The 21,706-nt window shown below is 36.1% G+C and overlaps 2 protein-coding genes across 2 annotated transcripts; both read left to right on the top strand.

Annotated features, from left to right (window-relative positions):
- Positions 1-10,936: 10,936 nt before the first annotated feature.
- On the top strand, positions 10,937-16,734 carry LOC137243408 (probable cytochrome P450 6a21). Its single transcript, XM_067771154.1, has 2 exons — positions 10,937-12,119; positions 16,027-16,734. The coding sequence occupies exons 1-2, from the start codon at positions 11,036-11,038 to the stop codon at positions 16,452-16,454; spliced, it is 1,512 nt and encodes a 503-aa protein (XP_067627255.1). The 5' UTR covers positions 10,937-11,035; the 3' UTR covers positions 16,455-16,734.
- Positions 16,735-19,404: 2,670 nt separating this feature from the next.
- On the top strand, positions 19,405-21,114 carry LOC137243407 (probable cytochrome P450 6a21). Its single transcript, XM_067771152.1, is given in 3 exon segments — positions 19,405-19,932; positions 19,935-20,537; positions 20,601-21,114. Coding segments are annotated over 3 exon segments (1,521 nt in total). The 5' UTR covers positions 19,405-19,439; the 3' UTR covers positions 21,026-21,114.
- The last annotated feature ends 592 nt before the right edge of the window (positions 21,115-21,706 follow it).

Here is a 21,706-nt window from a genome sequence, read left to right as displayed (position 1 = left end):
TGTCCACCTATAGAACTAAGGCCCACTCCCTTTTAAAATACTCTTTAATACCTTCCATTTGATACCAATGTCATACAAACACATTCCAGCGTTACTCTAGGTTCATTTTCCTACATGGTGATTTTCCCTTATTTTGTCTCCAAAGCTCTCAGCTGAGTATGTAATGTTTGGTTACATCCGAACTTAGCCTTCCTTACTTTTTGAATTAACTTTATAGCCATAAGGTCAATTGCTTGCTTGAATTCAGGTGTTTGTACCAAAAGAACAGAAAAAGGCCCTCAGCTACATCCACAAGGAGTAACCAAATTCTTATGCCGATAAATGTCCGGCATGAGTTCGATATCCGAAATTCACAGTAAAGGTTACTGTTGTAGTTAAATTCTTCCTTTTCCATGCAATATATGTTCCAACCATCATATATATATATTATTTCTTATTGCTGTTTTTATTTACGCGCCCCTTTTCGCTCTTATTTGGAATCCAAATCTATAAATAAAGTTTTGGTTGTAAAGATGGAGATTAGGACTATTAGCGAGCTTTGGGCAATTTTGGTCGTAGTGTTGTGTTTAGATATGTATATTTAATTAAAATAATTTGTTAAAAACAAACGATAGTGAGCACACAAAGAAATCTATTTGACTATGACACTATTGTGAATATTTGCACTGCATTACCGGCAGTTGTTCCATACGCCAGATGGCAGCGTAAGCTGTTTTTAATTCAGGAATCGCCACCCCATAAGCGCTTTCATGCAATTGTTTTTGTAAAACGCTCAGGAAAGCGCACCGCATAGGCAAGCGCACCACACATCCCCGCGTGCACGTATTCTATCATCTCTCCAACAACTGAATATATTCTGCTGTACCAATTAAGAACTATACTGCTATAATTTCGTGTAAAATTACTTTTGAAGTAATATTTTTGGGTATATTTTTGTTTCACCTGTACGAAAACAAAGAAGCTTTGTTTGATTTATTTAATAACTACAATTAAAATTAAATTCAATTTAAATTGAACGCATGTAGAAGTATTTTTAAATGCATTTAAGAAAAAAATGCGATACGTTAATTTTGAAAGCTATCAAGTCCGACTGAGTTTGTGTACGTGCCAGCGCCATTTCTGCTCGCTGAATGGTTTGTAGCTATTTTTTTTAGAAAACAAAATGAAGAACAGACGTGCACTGACGAAAATTTAGTTCGTCTCACGTGAACTTAAAAATTGAATATGGAATATACATATTAGTGAAAAGTTTGAAGTAAGAAGATAATTTAAGATTATCACTTATTTATCTAATAGAATATAATAAATAATAGCCGTGTTTTTTTAAACGGTTTTATTTAGCTTGACTCTGTGTAGCGAACAGACTTTTGTAATCGAAATTTAAGTAACTTCCCGATAAGCTACAAACTTGAAACTTGGAAAATAGTTTATAACCCTATGACAATGCAATAATAAGAAAAAAAAAAATTTCCGATAGGTGGCACTGGATCAAAATATTTCAAAAACTGGTATTTGTGCTCCGACTAGGGTCATATTTGGAACACATATTACATACGGGAATAGAAACCGCATTGTGAAAAAAAAACTTCCGCTAGGTGGCGCATGGGTCGAAGTATTTAAAAAAATGCACTTGTGCTCCGATTAGGCTAATATTTGGAACACATATTACATACATGTATAATATAAAGCGGCATATGGAAAAAATTGCCGCCAGGTGGCGCAAGGATCGAGATTTAAAAAAATCTTTTTTTATGAATTTTCGAAGGTTACACAGTGTACTTTTTACTAGCTCCGTCGCCATTTTTTTATTTTTGGATTTCAAAGTAGGTGTGGTCGCGCTTCCATAAGAAGCTCGTGGCGATCCCTGTTTTAATTGATTGATGGAGGAGATGCTTTCTGTTGATATTTGATAAGAGACTTTTATATAGATTACGCAAGATGGGAACGGGTCCGGCTCGAATAATTATTTTCAATGTGGAACCAATGCCTCTAACATGTATGTATGTCTCTTTGATCCAACCCTATTGAAACTGCAAGCCCTCTTGGACTTTTGTGCCGCTTGATAGTTCAAACTCTACTTTAAAAGCGAACCGTCTTCCAGGCTCCACTTTGATCTGTGTACTGTAAAGGGTTTAACTCTGAGGGTAAACTCATTTGAAAATGTTGTGGTAATCTCCATAATAGTTCGTAACTTCTAGGCCGAATGACGCTGTAGTTGTTGAACTCGTGTCACCCTTTCATTTAATTGTTTCAATTTAGTTAAAGTAACATTTCAGAAATGTTACCCAAGAAGTTAGTCATCAAATTCAGGGAACCTCATGATAACTTTCTTCAAGGTTTGCTCATTTGTAAAAGGGAATGACAAGAGCACGAGTTCGTTATTTCTCTGATTAATAATAAAATTAAAGAAAAAAACTTATATAAAGATAAGCTTTTATTATTGGTTAATAAAATTAACTAAAAAGTAAAAAATAAATTGACCGTAAAGAAATATAACACTTTATAAGTTCATTGTAACTTTTAACGATAATTAGGCTATTTCGTCTGCGACAAAAAAATTCCATATTGTACATAATTATATATTTTTAACATTAAAACTTTACACCTAATTATCAAATATTAAAGTTTATATCACAGTCCCAATTGTTCCAATAAAAAGCATGTTAAATTTTGATGGTATAATTAAGAACATTTAGGGCCTCCTTTTCTTGCTATCACAATGTAACACGCTTTTATTAGAACAATTTGGACTGTGATATAAACTGTAAGATTTGATAATTTATGTGTAAAGTTTTAATGTTAAAAATATATGTTGTTGTTGTTGTTGTTGTTGTTGTAGCGATAAGGTTGCTCCCCGAAGGCTTTGGGGAGTGTTATCGATGTGATGGTCCTTTTCCGGATGCAGATCCGGTACGCTCCGGTACCACCGCACCATTAAGGTGCTAGCCCGACCATCTCGGGAACGATTTATGTGGCCACATTAAACCTTCAGGCCATCCCCTCCCTCCCCACCCCCAAGATCCATGAGGTGCTTGGGGTCGCCAGAGCCTCGTCTGTTAGTGAAACAGGATTCGCCGCGGATAGGTGAGGTTGACAATTGGATTTGGAGAAGCTATATATTGCGCTGGCAACCTGAAGGGTTGCGCTACACACCCCTTGAATCTGGTATTTTAGTCGCCTCTTACGACAGGCATACCTACCGCGGGTATATTCTGACCCCCTTACCCGCTAGGTTAATATTAAAATATATAATTATGTACAGTTTGAATTTTTTTTGTCGCAGACGAAAAAGCTTAATTATCGTTAAAGGTTACAATGTTAAAGTGTTATGTATAGTTTTTCCGATCAGTTTGTTGGTAAATTCTTAGTTTTTTATAAGCTACTCTGATCTATTAATTTCCATGGTGCAAATAAAACACGATTATTCCACCTTCAGCCCGACGTTTCGCCAAATTTCCTTGGCATTTTCAAGGGCATAACGCTATATTTATTTTTTTTTTCCCAAAAAACAACAAGGTAAATAAATTTTATTAATTTTACATGTATATAGTTGTATGACACTGAACATAAAAGTAACAACAATGAACAAAAATTTGTTTGTGAATTTTTATTTTAACTTACAATAAAATGTGGTGGTTGAAAATTATATTAGAACATTTAAAACTCAACTAAACAAACAATCAACAGTATAAAAAAGGAAAGAGATAGATACCATCTTGTGTGGTACACTTGTCACACTAAACTTAAATTATAGACAAACTAAATATGCAGCGGCAATATTGTCACTGTCCTCTCTTAAATTTATGCTCTTTTCTCTTTTTTGCAGAATTCTTAGGCTCTCTAATGTATATCTGGTTTTTGTTCTTATTTCTTTATCTATGATTTTCGCGTTATCAAAGTCGAACATATGATTGTTGTCTATTGCATGCTGTGATAATGCTGTACTGGGCTTTTGTTTACGTATGTCGGCTTCATGCTCAGCTATTCGCGTGCCGAATTTCCTTTTGGTCGTACCCAAATAGACTTTGTCGCAAAAATTGTTGTTGTTTTGGTTCCCTTTACATGGTATTTACGCTATGTTGCTTTGTTGGTGTATCTCTATTGGGCTTTTTGTTTTTGTAAAACAAGTAGCCAAAGTGCAATTTGATCTGTATGCTAGTCTTGTGTTAGGTGTATTTATAATATCGTGTGCTAAGTTTTCTGTGAACCTAGAGTGTTATATTTTTTACAGTCACTTTATTTTTTACTTTTTGGTTAATTTTATTAACCAATAATAAAACTTATTTTTAAAAAAGTTGTTGTTTAATTTTTTTTTTTACTTTTTAGTTCGTTTTGTTAATAAGTAATAAAAGCTTGTTTTTAGAAAAGTGTTTTTCTTAAATTTATTTAAATATCAATTTTTTTAAATTTTTAGTAGGGTAAAATATTGTTTAAATTAGTTTACTTAGTTAGTTGTAACGTTTCTCATCCTATCCATTTCTTTTAATGCATCAACATTACAAGGTTTCTTTGAAGTCAACGACAGTCAAGTTCTTCGATTCGAGTGTTAACTAACTTAAAATCATATTTTATTTTGACTTTGCCTATGTCGCGTTCAGTTTACAACTACACATTGCAGATCTCTGCTCTGTTTTAAAATAAAATTCCAACTTTCGCTTAGCTAAAATTCCATCGCCAAAAATCTGTAAAACAAAATCAAGTGCGCAGAAAAGTATGCAACATTTAGCGATAACAACCTAACTTCTACGTTCGTTGCATACACAAACAAGGCGAAGCTACCTGCGTTCTTGAGGACTTAGGCTTTTATGCCAAGGTGAGGGCAAAATTTACCGATAACTCTGTTATCGACCAATTTATCGAATTCTCGCAAAGTAATGTTGCATTGTCATCGGAGTTATACATGCGTGCAAAATTTCATCTCAATCGGACAACGGAAAGTGAATCAAATTTAACTTGCAAGATTTGATTACAGAAAACAGCCAAGTGAAACTAAATAAAAGCTTATAAAAATGAATACTCATCATTATTTGTTAATAAATCGTTGTTTGTATTTATTTTTAATCGCAACCATATTGCGTTGTTTTTCTTATTTCTGATAACTTGGCTGTGTTTGTTTTGCTCGAATCGATGGACCTGTTTATAAAATAGACCACTTCAAAATTTCAGGCAGACAAAACGATCAGATAAACATAAACTGCAATGTCATGATTTGAGTAATTTGTATATTTAGATAGTATGTAAAAGCACCCCTGCAAGTAAAATCTACCAAGGAACAACAGAAGCTTTTCAACCAATTCCAGTAGAAAGTTGGCAAAAGAAAAACCGGTTCGGCAGGAGAGATATAAAGATGTAAATCACATACCGGAAATAAAAATTGTTTGAAAGTGACTCTCACAAAGTGTCATTAAAAAATATCGGGACTAGCAAGTAAGGCACCCTGGTAAGTTTCTTCGACATTGAGAGTGCCTTTAATAATGTTAAGATGGAACACTTGTATGATAAAAAACCCTGGGATTTAAAGCTGCATCGATTGATTATATGCTCAGGAGCAGGGCCGTTTACCAAACTTTGGGCTCGTGCTCGGTATGTAGAAAAAACACCTGGTGCACCTCTAAGGCAGCGCGATATTTTCTTGTGCGTAGCTGTTGTTGTTGTTGTATCACTAAAAATATTCCTCAATGGTTAAGGAGAGTGTTGCGTAAGTGGAAAGTCCTTGTCCTGGATATAAATCCGGTAGCACCTTTTGATACCAGCCCGAATGCCTCGGGAACGATTTGTTTGACCCTCTGAGCTATAAGTTCTGTTGATTTATATCGCTTTTTACGACAGGCATGCAGGAGTATTATGCGGTTCTCAACATGCAAGGGCTCTCCATAGATCATGGTATTTAACGAAATCCAGGAAACCTCCAGTAAAAAAGCGACACATGCAAACTGCTTCCAATGATTATTAAGTTCATAGAAACAATATTAGTGACCTTATTTCATGAAGGGAAGGACGTACTGGCAGTGAATCCTGAAAAATACAGAGAACTAGTAAAAGTGTCTAAGTTCGTGCGTAACCGAACATTATATACTCAGCGTGAGCTTTAATTGCACATTTCATTTCAGATAAATTACTTTTCTACATAACACGTGGCACCGCCCGTTTAGAAAGAATGTCTCCCTATTTCCTCTAACAATAAAACTTGATAAGTGAAATATCATTGATTCAAAACTATTTTTTGCTAAGTTATAGCTTATTATTCTAGCCTTCGAGCCTTTTAAACATGTTTCATATCTAAGCTGCCGTGGTCTTTAACCGATTCCGTCCATTTTTACTAGAAATATTTCCTGCTATAGGGAAAAACTGTGTACCCAATTTTATTATGATCCGTTAATTTTTCTTCGAGTTATGGCTCCTGAAACATAGAAAATTGCTTAGTCATAAAAGAGGCGGTACCACGCCCATTGTTTTAACTCCACCTGGGCAATGAAATACCATTGATATAAAGTTCTTTTTTGCAAAGATATAGCTAACTTTATTCGTCCACGACCCTTTTAAAAATCTTTTATATAAAAGTGGACGTGGTCCTTAACCCATTTCGTTAATTTTTCCTCAAAACATTCCTTATAGTAATAACCTCTCTGCCGAACTTTGTTAAGATAGGTTTAACGATTTTTGATGTATGCTTAATAATATTTGTAAAATTGATTTTATCACAAGTGGGCGTTGCCACGCCCATTTAAAAGAAAATTTCAAATTTTTATCAAGAGTCTGGATACCGATATACGTGTGGACTCGTCAAATTTCAATATTCTAGGGGTATTATTTACTAAATAATCAGGTTTTTTGTATTTTCCAAAATGTTATATATATAAAAAGTGGGCGTGTTCGTTATCCGATTTTGCTAATATTTGGCACACATATAGGAATAGGAGTAACATGCCTTCTAAATTTCATCATGATATCATCAACGACTGCCAAATTACAGGTTGCAAAACTTTTAAATTGCCTTCTTTTAAAAGTGGGCGGTCCCACGCCCATTGCCCAAACGTTTACTAATTTTCTATTTTGCGTCATGAGGTCAACGCACCTAGCAAGTTTCATCGCTTTATCCGTCTTTGGTAATGAATTATCGCACTTCGGTTTTTCGAAATTTTCGATATCGAAAAATTGATTTCGTTCATTTTAAATAGCGATCTGAGATGAGTGCTCAGGAACTTACATACCAAATTTCGTTAAGATACCTCAGTCATTCATTAAGATTACTCAAGTTATCGTGTTTACGGACAGACGGACGGACAGACATGGCTAAACGAATTTCTTTTTTCGCCCAGATCAGTTTGATATATAGAAGTCTATATCTATCTCGATTAGTTTATGCCGTTACGGGGTACCGTTATGCGAACAAAATTAATATACTCTGTAAGCTCTGTTCAACTGAGTATAAAGAAAAGTCTTGGCTAACTAACCGATAACAAATTTGTAACAACGCTATAAGAATTGATAACTTTTCTTCGATTTTTGATAGCAAATCGACAACTTTTCGATAAAAAATCCATCAATTTTGTGATAACGCATACAGAGCTTTTCGATGAATAATCGACAACTTTTCGGCAGTAAATGAACAATTTATCGATGAAGTAATGACAACTTTTTGCTGACAATTCGATAACTTTTGGTAGCGAATCGATACCTTTACAACGGGGAAATTTATAACTCTTTGATAGCATACCGATAAGTTTTCGATAAAGTAGCGATAAGGTTATGAAAATAAATCGATAATTTTGATGCTGACAAATCGATAAAGTTTGGCAGCGAATATGTACATTTTCGATAACAAATTAATAGATTTTTGATAATACAACGATGACTTTCGACAAAGTAGCGATAAGTTTTGAAAATAAATCGATGATTTCGATGCTGAAAAATCGATAACTTTTGATAGCGATTCGATACCTTTTCGATAGCAAATTGATAGCTTTTTGGTAATATAACGAAAACTTTTATATAAATATGGGGTTAGGTTAAGAAAATAAAACGATAATTAAAATTTCCGATAACTTTTTGACAATAAATCGATAAATTTTCGCTAACAAGTCGATAACTCGTCGATAAAAAATCTGTACTCAAGTTGTTCTCATTTAGAGAAGGTTTGCTTCCGAAAGTATGGCGTAAATGTTTTTTTTTTTTAAACGATACGCATTCATACCCATAGTTTTCCTACAGGGTCCTTAGTTGGCTATATTAAACGTCACACGTTTATCTAGAATTATAACTAAGTATCACTAATCACAACAACAATGTTGCTGTTGTTAATTTACATATGTATAAGTATTGATAACACTGGATCACAAATTCCAATTTTTTTCTGCACCAGAGATGCCATTATGAAATTCCTATGTAAAATTACCCCTGATTTCGAAAATCAAGGTTATTTTTAATTCTATGGTAACGTTTTTGAGATATTTACGAATAACGGGTTTTTCCAAAAAAATTGAGTCCACTTAATCATATATATCACAAGAAAGAATTGAGCAATTCCAAAACGGTTTGAAGCTTTTAAAAGGTAATAAAATTTGCTATAAACTGCGCGTAAAAATATAAACAAAATTTGTACTTTGCGAGGAAGGATCTCGAAAACTTTTTATTTTTTTGCAGATTTGTTTTTTACCTCTAAGCTCTGTTTTATTGCAAAAAAATAAGCTTTCATTCAACAAAATTGATGGGCAAATACAAAAGTTATAAGCATTCAAGTAATTAAATCCATTTAGTACTTAAGTACACTACTGGTATATATGTGTTAATATTCGCTAATAACTGATATACGAATACTAACACATATGTACCAGTGGGGTACTTAAGTATTAAATGGATATATTTACTTGAATGCTTATAACTTTTGTATTAGTCCATCGATTTTGTTGAATAAAAGCTTATTTTTTTGTAATAAAACAGAGCTTAGAGAGAAAAAAACAAATCTCCAAAAAAATAAAAAGGTTTCGAGATCCTTCCTCGCAAATTACACATTTTTTTATACTAGAATGTGTTTGTACAATATGGATATCAAATGAAACCAGTTGATAAGTGCTATAGTACAGCATAATTTTCATACAACTGGAAGGCTAGGGTTTCGAGATATAGCCCAAAACGTGTACCCGCGTACCCCTAGAATGTGTTTATACAATATGGATATCAAATGAACGCTGTTGACTAGTGCTATAATACAGGATAATTTTCATACAATTGGGAGGCTAGGGTCTCGATATATAGCCCAAAACGTGGACCCGGATACACCTAGAATGTGTTTTTACATTATGGGTATCAAATTGAAGCTGTTGATGTATGCTTTAGTACAGAGTAAGTTTTACACCGCTGGGTGACTACGGTCTCGAGATATAGGTCAAAACATGGACCCGGATACACCTAGAATGTGTTTTTATATTAAAATAAAAAAAATAAATGTAAGGCGCGATAACCTCCGAAGAGATCTAAGGCTGAGCTTCTCTTCCAATTTGCGTCGTGCTCCTCTTGATTTTCCCTACAAATTGGCCGGACGGGACCTACATGTTTTACGCCGACTCCGAACGGCATCTGCAAGGCAGATGAGTTTTCACTGAGAGCTTTTCATGGCAGAAATACACCCGGAGCGCTTGCCAGACACTGCCGAGATGCGACCCCGTTTAGAAAAATTTTCTTCTAATTGAAAAACCTTATTTCTAAAATTTTGATGTTGCTTTGCCGGGATTTGAACCCAGGACATACGGTGTGGTAGGCGGAGCACGCTACCATCACACCACGGCGGCCGCACGTGTTTTTATATTATGGCTATCAAATTGAAGCTGTTGATGTGTGCTAAAATACAGAGTAAGTTTTACACCGCTGAGTGACTAGGGTCTCGAGATATAGGCCAAAACATGGACCCGGATACCCCTAGAATGTGTGTGTATTATGGATATCAAATGAAAGCTGTTGCTGAGAGCTCCAAAGTTCATTGTGGTATTCGATTTAGTTGCATCAACCTGGCAAAACTGATAAATATGCATGCGAAGCCGAAATAAAGACAATACAATTAATAATACCCACATACCTATTTACGTGCGTCCTATTCGATTTGCCTGACATTTCTTATATAAATTTGCCTATATTAGTATTTACGATGTTTTTTTTTTTCGGAAAGTATACCAGAGACGGACTGGGACGGGGATTAGGACTAGGACTGGGACTGAGCTGAGACTCGGAGTGGGACTGGGACTGAGACTCGGAATGGGACTGGAACAAAATATATACCACCCTCTGGGACTGGCAATAAGAGACGAAGAAGAAGGAGAAAAACTTGAGAGAAGAGAAAAGAGAGAAGGAGACTGAGAAAGAGATGAGACGAAGATGGAGATGAAGCGAAAAAGACGGAGGGAGGAGTGAATAAAAAGATTAGGAAAAGTGTAGAATGGTAGGGCAGAGGTAGATGGAAAAAGCTTATTAAAATGTATGCAGATAGGCCAAATTTAGGGCAGAATAACGTCTGCTGGTCTGCTAGTTTTTTTTATATTTTTACAAAAAAAATGGAAAAAATCTGTAATGATTGTTCGTTATCTTTGAATCTGCAGGGCTTAGCCAAAAGTGTTGTATGCTCAGTTTATAGCAAATTGTATTACCTTTTAAAAGCTTTTAAGCGTTTTGTAATTGCTCAATTCGTTCTTGAGATATATATGATTAAGTGGACCCATTTTTTTTTTTTTTTTGGAAAGAACCGTTATTCGTAAATATCTCAAAAACGTTACTATAGAATTAAAAATAACCTTGATTTTCCAAATCAGGGGGTGATTTTACATAGGAATTTCACATTGACGTCTCTGGTGTATTTTGGCTGTAAACCAGTGTAATTAAATACACACGCGCACCAGTGTAGATATGTACAATAAACAAATGTTATAAATACGAGGGTAGAACCTAAAAACACGCAGTAACTGAACGTTATTCTGAGAATATGAGCTATTTATTAATATACTAAATAAAGTCCCACGCGCTTACAAACATAAAAAAACTGAAAGCAATGCCGTTAACGGAATTATTATTTGGTGCGCTAGCCATACTTTTAGCCGCAGCCGTTTACATATCACGACGTAATCTCAATTATTGGCAACAAAGGGGCATACCTTGTGATCCACCACATTTTATTTTTGGAAATTTAAAAGATGTACCAAAAAAAATTAGCATCGCTGAAGCATTCAGCAACGTTTACAGTCGCTATTTGGGCACAGGTCCATTTTGTGGTTTCTATTTTCTACTAAAGCCATCCGTGCTGGCCTTATCACCGGAGTTTACCAAACGTATTTTAATTAAAGATTTCAATAATTTCGTTAATCGTGGTTTATATAGCAATGAAAAAGATGATCCCCTAACTGGACATCTATTTTTGTTGGATGGTCAAAAATGGCGTAATTTGCGTAACAAACTCTCACCCACTTTTACTGCTGGTCAGATGAGATTTATGCTGCCTACAGTGCTAGCGGTTGCCGACCAATTGGTGGATACGCTTGATAGTAATCTACAAAAAAGTGATATAATTGAAATTAAAGAAATTTTAGCACGTTTCACCACCGATGTAATTGGTTCTTGTGCATTCGGTATTGAATGTAATAGTTTGAAAAATCCAGATGCTATATTTCGACAAATGGGGCGTCGTGTTCTCACAGAGGAACGTCATTCGGAGTTCGTGAGAAATTTGATCAATGCCCTACCCGGTGTGGCGCGTATGCTACACATGCGCATAATGAAAGATGAATATACTGATTTCTTTATGAAGATTGTGCGCGAATCTGTTGACTATCGTGCAAAGAATAATGTGCAACGTAAAGATTTCTTAAACATTTTAATTGAGTTAAATAAAAATGCCGCATTGGATAATGGTAAAGGTTTATCAGTGGAAGAAATGGCAGCACAAGTTTTTGTTTTCTTTGCGGCTGGTTTTGAAACATCTTCGACAACTTTGTCTTTTATGTTATATGAATTAGCGCTAAATTTGAATATACAACAGCGTTTGCGCGCTGAGATTATGGATGCGCTGGAGAAACATAATAACGAGGTCACATATGAATGTATAAATTCGATGCCGTATATGAAGCAAGTCATAGCCGGTGAGTTCTGCAAAAGAAAATCCGAAAAACTGTATTTTTAATTTGCACTTAAAAATATGTGAATAATTTAATAACCGAATTTGCCGATTAATCAAAACTTGTTAATTTATTTAGTCAGAAAATAATCTGTTTCGATTAATCAAAATGATTAAATTAACCAATTAATCACATTTTTGATATTCTTAACGTAATTAATTTGATTAATCAGCAATCAGTTTCGTTGAAGGAGCACTCGAAAAAAATGGAAAAATTTCTGCAATTTCATTTAAAAACTGTCTAAGTAAGATCAATCGGAAAAACGATTTATTCTATATTTAATTTACCGCTCAATCGCATAGTCCTTATATTTAGCAGAAATGATATATATAAAGTCTTATTTCTGAAAAGTGCAGTGGTTTTGTTTGGTAGGACGCTGCTTACTTACCGAACAGCTCGCTTGGATACCGTGTGCTTGTTCTTGTAACGACACGGAGACCTTCCGAAGGTTTTGAGCGGGTTTTATCGATGTAGCACAATTAAGGTACTAGCCCGATCATCTCCGAACGCTTTAATAGTTGTTTGTATGACCACATTATTTAACAAATAGAAGAAACCACTTAGTGGAAAAGTTAGTGATGAGGCAGACACCGATTTAGATATTCCATGCACAAAGTCGAATACGTCGTTATCAGACGCTTACGCTTCGCCCATGCACAGGTTGAACAGTTGAGCATAAAGGGACTTAATGACTCCAACTCGTCATAATCAAAGCTTTATTAGCTTGGGATATTAAGGCCCTACATGAACTCACTATTGATAGTGTTCCATTAACGCTCCAATTACTAAGAAAATATTAACTTTAGTAATACTTAATATCGCCGCCGAGCGCTTGAAGGCAACAACTCTCGAGAAACACGTGATAACATTACACGAAGAGATGTCAGCCCAGCGTTGGCTCAGCTAAATCAAGGTTAATTTTGCAAGTTCCCACTAGGGCTAAGAGCGGCATACCCTTATGCTAGACAATGTTTTATCAAAAATGTAGTTCTAAGTCATTGGGAATATGCGCAAACCACCCCTAACAGACCTCTACGAGTTTGCTAGTGAAAAAATTAACAAATCAATTAAATTTGATAAAATTTTCAAAATAGTATTAGAAGCCAAAGCATATTGGAATTCCGCTAGACTAGCTAACATCTACCAAGCTCAAAAGCTTGTATGATACACCAAAGGGCATCCAAGTAAATTCTAAGCAAAAAGCAGAAGTTAAATCTGAACTTCAGTCAGAAGATCGCAATATTAGGCGATAGTGAGGCTGCTATCTTCAGAGGTACTACCTTAAATTGAGATTAAGTCCTAACTCGTCCTGAAATATGTACAAAATCTGAACAAACTCTACCTACATGGCAGGGCACCAGACCAAAGGGTATACCGACCAAGGAGCAGGCAAGCAGTCCAGCAAGAAAACCAGCAGCTACAAAAGCCTGTTGGACTTGAACCACTCATTAGAATAGCCCCGCATACTATCAGGGACAAACTCATGGAAGAAGAGAGGTAACTCAAAAGGATGCAATTTTGTCAGATCATAGGTCTACGACAATCGAAGCTCTTGTTGAAAGGAAGTAATATATAGCGATATAGGGTGATCATTAAACTTAAAAAAAAAAATAGTAGAGAATACTCATAGGTATTTATACAGAGCTCTGGACACTTAGAGACTCTGTCGATATTATGACATATGTAGAATGAAATAAAAGGAAATTTTTTACCTGATCGTGATTCTTTGCTTAATTGGCGGTTAACTGTTTAAACGGTTGTTGTCGTACAACAAGGCGCGCCAGTCGCTTTTTCGCTGGGTTAACTCGTACCAATTGGGCACATCAAGGGATTTTAAATCGTTTTGCACCTGGTCCTTCCAGCGGTGTGGGGACTATCCCTTCTCTCTGCTTCCATGTGCGGGTTCCTATAAAAATACTTTCTGCGGCGGAGCATCATCTTTCATTCGCATAACATGGCCTAACCAGCGTAGCCGCTGCTTTTTTATTCGCTGGACTATGTTGATGTCTGCGTGAAGCTCGTACAGCTCAACGCCAGCAACGAGTAGAGGCCCGTAAACCTTTCGTAGAACTTTTCTCTCGAATACTCTCAAAGACGCGTAATCTGAAGTTTTCATGGTCGGACGTGTACGATAAATGACTTGTAGAGTATGATTTTTCACCTGGTCCTTCCAGCGGAGTGAGATCCGCTCTCGTCCTCTGTACGATAACTCACTTGTAGAGTATTATTCATTTGCCGGGAAAGGAATTTACTTTTCTGTTGCTAATCTCGCCCAAACTAGCATTTGTTTGCAAGAGTGACCCTTTGCCAGATTTTAGTGCTGATGTTGTTGTTTGTGTTAATGCTGGTTCCCAAATAAACGAAGTTTTTTACTATTTCGAAATTGTGGCTGCCAATAGAGGCGTGGTGGCCATAGAAAAAAGGAAAGCATATCGGCTCGCTTTGCTGAGAGAATCACATAAAACTTTTAGCCCTACATCCTTGATTTCATAAGGGCTCTTGGCCTGAATCAAGAACTGTGAATAAAAAGAATCAAAATATACCCAAGGAAACCCTAATCTACCCTAACATACCTCGATCTAGTGTAGGTAAGTGCTCTAATAGCTTCTGGACTAACCTAGTAAATATTAATTTTCTTAACAGTTCTACCATAAGATGCGCAAGCTCGCGCAGAGTAGAATGATCTAATAGTGTCCTTCAGATTACTAAATTGGCCATGCTTAGTGAGCTTATATCCCGTTTCTCGAAACTCTTAACCACGACCACAATTTTTATACTCAGCGTGCTTTGCATACAGAGTATATTAACTTTGATTGGATAACGGTTGGTTGTACAGGTATAAGGAATCGAGATAGATATAGACTTCCATATATCAAAATCGAAATCAGTATCGAAAAAAAATTTGATTCAGTCCGTCCGTCCGTTAACACGATAACTTGAGTAAATATTGAGATATCTTAACCAAATTTGGTACACGAGCTGATCTGGATCCAGAATAGATTGGTGTTGAAAATTAGCGAAATCGGATGATAACCACGCCCAGTTTTTATATATATAACATTTTGGAAACACACAAAAAATCTGATTATTTAGTAAATAATACACATAGAATGTTGAAATTTGACGTGTGGACTGATATTGGGACTCTTAGTAAAAATTTAAAATAATTTTTAAAAAGGGGCGTAGCACCGCCCGCTTGTGAAAAAATCAATTTCACAAATATTATTAATCATAAGTCAAAAATCGCTAAACCTATCGTAACAAAATTCGGCAGAGAGGGTTCCTTTACTATAAGGAATGCTATGAAGAAAAATTTACGAAATCGGTTAAGAATTATAATATAAGTAGATATTTAAAAGGGTCATGGACGAATAAAATAAGCTATATCTATGCAAAAAAGAGCTTTGTATCAACGGTATTTCATTTCCCAAGTGGATTTATAACAATAAATAGGAAACACTTCAAATTTTAAAAACTGTGCGTGGCACCGCCCCTTTCATGATTAAGCAATTTTCTATGTTTCGGGAGCCATAACTCGAAGAAAAATTAATGGCTCGATTAAAGACCACAGAAACTTACATATAAAACAAGTTTAAAAGGGTCGTAGACTCGAATAATAAGCTATAACTTAGCAAAAAATAGTTTTGAATCAATGATATTTCACTTATCAACTGTTATTGTAAGAGGAAATGGGGAGACATATCTTTTTAACGAGCGGTGCCACGTGTTAGGTAGAAAAGTAATTTACCTGAAATTAAATGTACAAGTGAAGCTCACGCTGTGTATATAATGTTCGGTTACACCCGAACTTAGACACCTGTACTTGTTATATTGTGTAATTAAATTCTGATTTTTTTTACCAATATTTCAGAAACACTGCGCAAATATCCCATCGTTCCACAATTACAACGCGTGGCACTGTCGGACTATGTTGTACCAGAACATCCGAAGTATGTCATCGAGAAAGGCACTGTAATCTTTATACCCGTCGTGGCTATGCATCATAATCCTGAAATATATCCTGAACCCGAAAAATTCAATCCCCAACGCTTTGCACCAGAAGAAATGCAAGCACGCGATTCAATTAATTGGCTACCATTCGGTGATGGTCCGCGTAATTGTATTGGTTTACGTTTTGGTCAAATGCAAATGCGCGTCGCTTTGATTTATTTGTTACGTAATTTTGAGATTTCGACTTGCCATCTGACAGAAATTCCTTTGAAACTGTCACGCGATTTATTTTTGACAAGCACCAAAAGTGGTATACCGTTAAAGTTTCAGCGAATTGCAGCGAACTAAAAGCGAAATTAGGCGTCTTGCATGCTAAGTCTTAGATTCTAAGCTTCGACTCATGTGCATTGAGTTGAACAATAATATACAAAGCTTTTTTTAAAAGTCAGCTCAACGCTTAAATCTGGGTGGCAGATAAAACACATTCAAAGTAATTGATTCAGTTTCGTATTGAGTGACAGCGCCATGAAATTTAGTCTCAAAAATATTATTATAACTATTATGTAAGTTGATGGGTTAATTTTCTAAAAATGAAACGGATAGTTTTATAAATTTGTTAAGAAATTCAGTTGTTGTTGTTGTTGTAATTAGAGATTTTTGAAAGAGTTTAAATATCTTGGAGAGTGACTGCCAGCGGTAAGTTATAGGAAGTGTCGTTTTCCTTGAAATTATCTTTCGATGGTCAGTTAGCTAAGACTGATTGGATCCATAAGGGGCTGAATCACCGGAAGACACCGATCAACTTACAATCAACATCAGGTAAACATGGCACAACTCTCAAAAAATTTCCAATGCATAGCAAATATATTATTAAGGTTTTATAACAAACTATATAATTATTTTCATAAAAAAACCCCTAAGGCTGGGAGTAAGGTAAGGTTGATGTGGCTGCCGCGAAGGAACACATTGCATAGTGGAAGAAAGCTCGCTAGGATGCCACGAAAATACAGTGTCACCGCTTCGAACCATTTCGAAAGAGCCTGCGAAGTCTTTGATGTCGTACTCCGCGATCTGGCGAAGATTATCCTGGAAGGGAACATCCAAGCACTGCTGTTTGTCAACACATAACGCCGAGAAGTTACAGATAAGGTGATCGGGCACTCCTAGCCCTTCGACATGGCTAAGAATGAGTTGGTACTTCTACAAGTGTGGCACTTTTATTACCATTTAGGGCGCAATCAGGTCGGAATCGCTTATGATTCCATTTTGGCCATTTTTGCTTCGATGCCAAACACCCTGGGGTTTGCAGCCATGTTTTTGTTGTTGTGGCTATAAGGACATTCCCCCAAGGTTTTGGGGAGTGTTATCAATGTTTCTGGTCCTTTTTCGGATATAGATGCGGTACCTTTCAGTAACAAGCACCATTAGGGCCTTAGCCGGACCATGTCGGCGGTGGCGTAGAGAAATTTTTTTGCGCCGGGAGAAACATATTTTTTTCTGTATTATAAAATTCATCCAAGTTCTTACAATTTTCTTTCTAAGTCGTTATTATCCTTGTTCAACAAATTTCCAATGTCTAAGAGAAATGCAAATCTAAACCTAAGGTCATTTAGTCGTGTAAACCTTGTACGTATTTCTTGTTGAATAAGATCGAGAACACTTTTGGTTACGCGAGAAATTTCACACTCTGCGTAAAGGTCAACATCTCTAGCCGATTCTCCGGAAATTTTGCGTATATATGCATGTATTATTTAGAATATAATGTTTTCCAGAAATCAGTTAAAATAAAAAGACAAATTATCCAGGAAGTTCTGCTTTGCGGACTTTCTGAGTCGGAATGTATCTTTAAAGCCGTATAACTGGATTAAGCCAGGAAAGTTTTAAGGATTTCATGAGCCACCACGAATAACTTCGTAAGCAATAAAATAGATTTCTGCATGTCAGAGAGCTAAGCTGTTTGCCTCATAACATAAAACCTCATAACTCAAGCAAAGTCTTACCCACCTTAGAGCAGTAAATTGACAGAGCTTACGGTAATTTGGAGTCGGTGAATCTGATTTTAGTTGCCATTCATTACTGACAGCTGTCGTGTTGTAGCAAAAGTTTGCTGATCTAACAAACCAAACATCTCCGACTCTAGTAAAGGCACATCTAACATTAAAAATACTTGAGAAAATTTTTCCAGAACAAATTTGCCTTTCGGCAGTTGTTTAGCAAGCCTTTCGATTGTATCTATCCCAAGAAAAGCTTCTCATAAAGTTTACAAATTCGATAACTTTTCGCTAACCAATCGATTTCGAAAATTATAACACTGAAATAACAAATCGATAACCCATCTATACCTCGTCGATAACACGCCCATAACAAACCGATATTAAGTGTTTAACAAACCGATAACTCGTTGATAAAGATTGTTATCGGTAAAAACCCCTTAATACTTCGATAACATTTCAATAACACGTCGTGCGGTTTCGATTTTGCTCCGAAAAATATTTTATTTGATTTATAAGAACAATTTTAAAATACACACTTAGTTTTTAAGCCATAGAAATGATATGAAGAAAAGTACCATCTTATGTACATACGTAACTGTAGGAAAGATCTCTAGTTCAGAACTAGTGCACTTCTAGTGTATTTTGAAACACTATTAGTTCACCATGTATCTCTTTTACATGCTTTCAACTGTCGAATTTGCCATGACAATGTCCTAGACGGCGGAAATTGTCCACGCTATAATACCTTTTCATTATTTCCGAACTGGATAGAAATTTCCACTTTACAACTAGGTTTTTTATTGGCACTTCTTCGATAGTTCCAAACTAGTGCAGATCTAGTTCTTTCCTTGGTACTATTTGGTTGGGTCCGAACCGTACCGAAAATCTACATGTTGCCTCTAGTACGATATTATCCCCATTTTCGATAGCTCTGAACTGGTTGTAAAGTGTCCAGGTCAAAGCTCCTTAAAGCTGGTAGCAATTTCTTTTGTTGGTGGTCTATTTCTCAATTTAAATATGAAAATCCAAAATGTCGATTTTATAACTGGAGAGAATCTAGCTACTAACGAATTAGCACTTATTTGGCACTCTTGATCTAGTTCCGAACCAGAATTTTGTATCACAAGTTACTGACTTCCCTTCAGGGTACATATGTGTGTGCTATTTGCAATTAATATACTTTTAATGCAACTGAGCGCAATTGCGCTTTTAAACAAATGTGCTCTAACTTTAGCCTTCCAAACCCCGCATAAAGCTTTTTACAATATCAGAAGGCTGTCTGTCCATTACAATTGTAGGTTATTACATCATTTACCGTAGTACTAGTTTATACGCCACAATGTCAGTCACACAATTTTTGCTTATTGCCGTTCTGGGAGTCTTGGGTACACTTTTCCTGTGGCTGCGAAAGCATTTAAGCTATTGGCAGGATCTTGGCATACCGTGCGACCAGCCCAGCTATTTGAGTGGCAGTTTGATTGGTATGCGTAAGACGCGTACATTTGCCGATATTGCATTGGATACATATAGAAAATTTAAGGGCACAGGACCATTCTGCGGTTTCTATTGGTCACTACGTCAAGCGGCGTTTGTATTAGATACCAGCCTAGCTAAAGCTATACTAATCAAAGATTTTAATAACTTCACTGATCGTGGTTTCTATACAAATCCCGATGATGATCCGTTAACTGGACATCTGTTTCTATTGGACGGACATAAATGGCGTACAATGCGTAACAAGCTTTCGCCCACCTTTACATCGGGTAAAATGAAAAATATGTTTCCGGAAATGACGCGTGTGGGCGCTGAACTTGTGGACGTAGTAAGTGATGATTCTACGCAGATTCTACGCTGGGAGTGCGTGATTTTCTGGCACGTTTCACAACCGATGTGATTGGCTCGTGCGCTTTTGGGCTCGAATGTAATAGTTTGAAAAATCCTGATGATCCATTTTGTAAAATGGGCCGAACTGTATTTACTGATCAACGTCATGGTATAGCTGCCATTGCATTCATTTTACTCTTTCCGAGATTGTGTAAGCGTTTGCATATTAAAATCGTATCAGATCATATCACCGAGTTCTATATGCGTATTGTACGCGAAAATATTGAGTATCGAGAAAAAAATAATGTGAAACGTAATGACTTTTTTGGCATGTTGTTGGAATTGAAAAATATTAAAATGATGAAAACAGAAGATGGGCAAACGCTGACGAATATAACCGTTGAAGAGTTGGCAGCACAAGCATTTGTATTTTTGGTGGCGGGTTTTGAGACTTCCTCAACGACAATGGGGTTTGCGCTATATGAGTTGGCTCAAAATCAGCAAATACAAGAGCGCGCGCGTCGCGAGGTGTGTGAGGTGCTTGCGCGTCATAAAGGCGAATTCACATATGAGTGCATGAACGAAATGGTTTACTTGAACCAAGTGATATCAGGTAGGTGATAAGATATGGCGGGTTTATGATCATTTGTAAATTGTCTTTTGCATGCATACATAGAAACGCTACGCAAACACACAATAGTGCCCATGCTTACACGTGAATGTTTAGAGGACTACCCGATACCCGGTTATCCAAAATACCAAATCAAAAAAGGCATGTTTGTGATAATACCAGCTGTGGGTATACATTATGATGAAGACTACTATCCAAATCCCGAACAATTCAATCCTGATAATTTTGCGCCGGAGAAAGTTGCCGCACGTGATTCCATTGAGTGGCTGCCATTTGGCGATGGTCCGCGTAATTGTATTGGCTTGCGTTTTGGTCTTATGCAAACTCGCGTCGGTTTGGCTTATTTGTTAAAAAATTTCAAATTTAATTTGAGTGAGAAGACGCAAGTGCCAATACGTTATAGTAAGGATACATTCTTATCGATTGCTGATGATGACATATACTTGCGGGTCGAGAAGCTGGCTGCATGAGTTTGATTAAGATATGTGCGGTGCACTTTATATATTTATGTGTATCAATATGTTGGGGTGGTTCTTTAAAATAAACAATTGAAACTGTTTATATAGATGAAAATACTTTTTTAGAGCAGGGTACTTAAATCGGGTACTTTTTAAGAACTAGGTACTTTTTTGAACCGTTTAATTTTTCAGAGCCGGGTACTTCTTTGAATCGGTCACTTTTTCAGAACATGGGTTCTCATTTGGAACCGAGTACATTTTCAAAACCAAATATTTTTTGGAATCGGTTACTTTTTTAAAACAGGGTACACTGTAGTAGTTTTTTAATCGGATAGTTTTTTCCCGCGCCCTTTTTAAGATCCGGGTAATTTTCAAGAACTGGCCACTTATTTGCAACAGGGTTTATATTTATGCATATAGCACCGGGTGGTTATTCCAAAGCGATTACTTTTTGAGAACCGGGAACTTCTTAAGAACTGGATATTTTTTTAACCGAACATTATTTATGATCTAAGTAGTTGTTTCACCTGGTACTTCTTAAAAACCGGGTACTTTTTAGGAACCGGATACTTTTGTAAAACCGAATATTTATTTGAAGAGTAGACTTTTTTGAACCGGTTACTTTTTAGAATCGGATACCTGATAAGAACTGGGTTTTCTTTTTAAACAGATTGATGTTTTACGTCGTGCTTT

Source organism: Eurosta solidaginis, chromosome 3 (genome assembly GCF_040869045.1).
Source record: "Eurosta solidaginis isolate ZX-2024a chromosome 3, ASM4086904v1, whole genome shotgun sequence".
Classification (NCBI taxonomy): Eukaryota; Metazoa; Arthropoda; class Insecta; order Diptera; family Tephritidae; genus Eurosta; species Eurosta solidaginis.
Note: the sequence above shows the minus strand (reverse complement) of the source record. Positions and strands in the feature narration are given on the sequence as shown.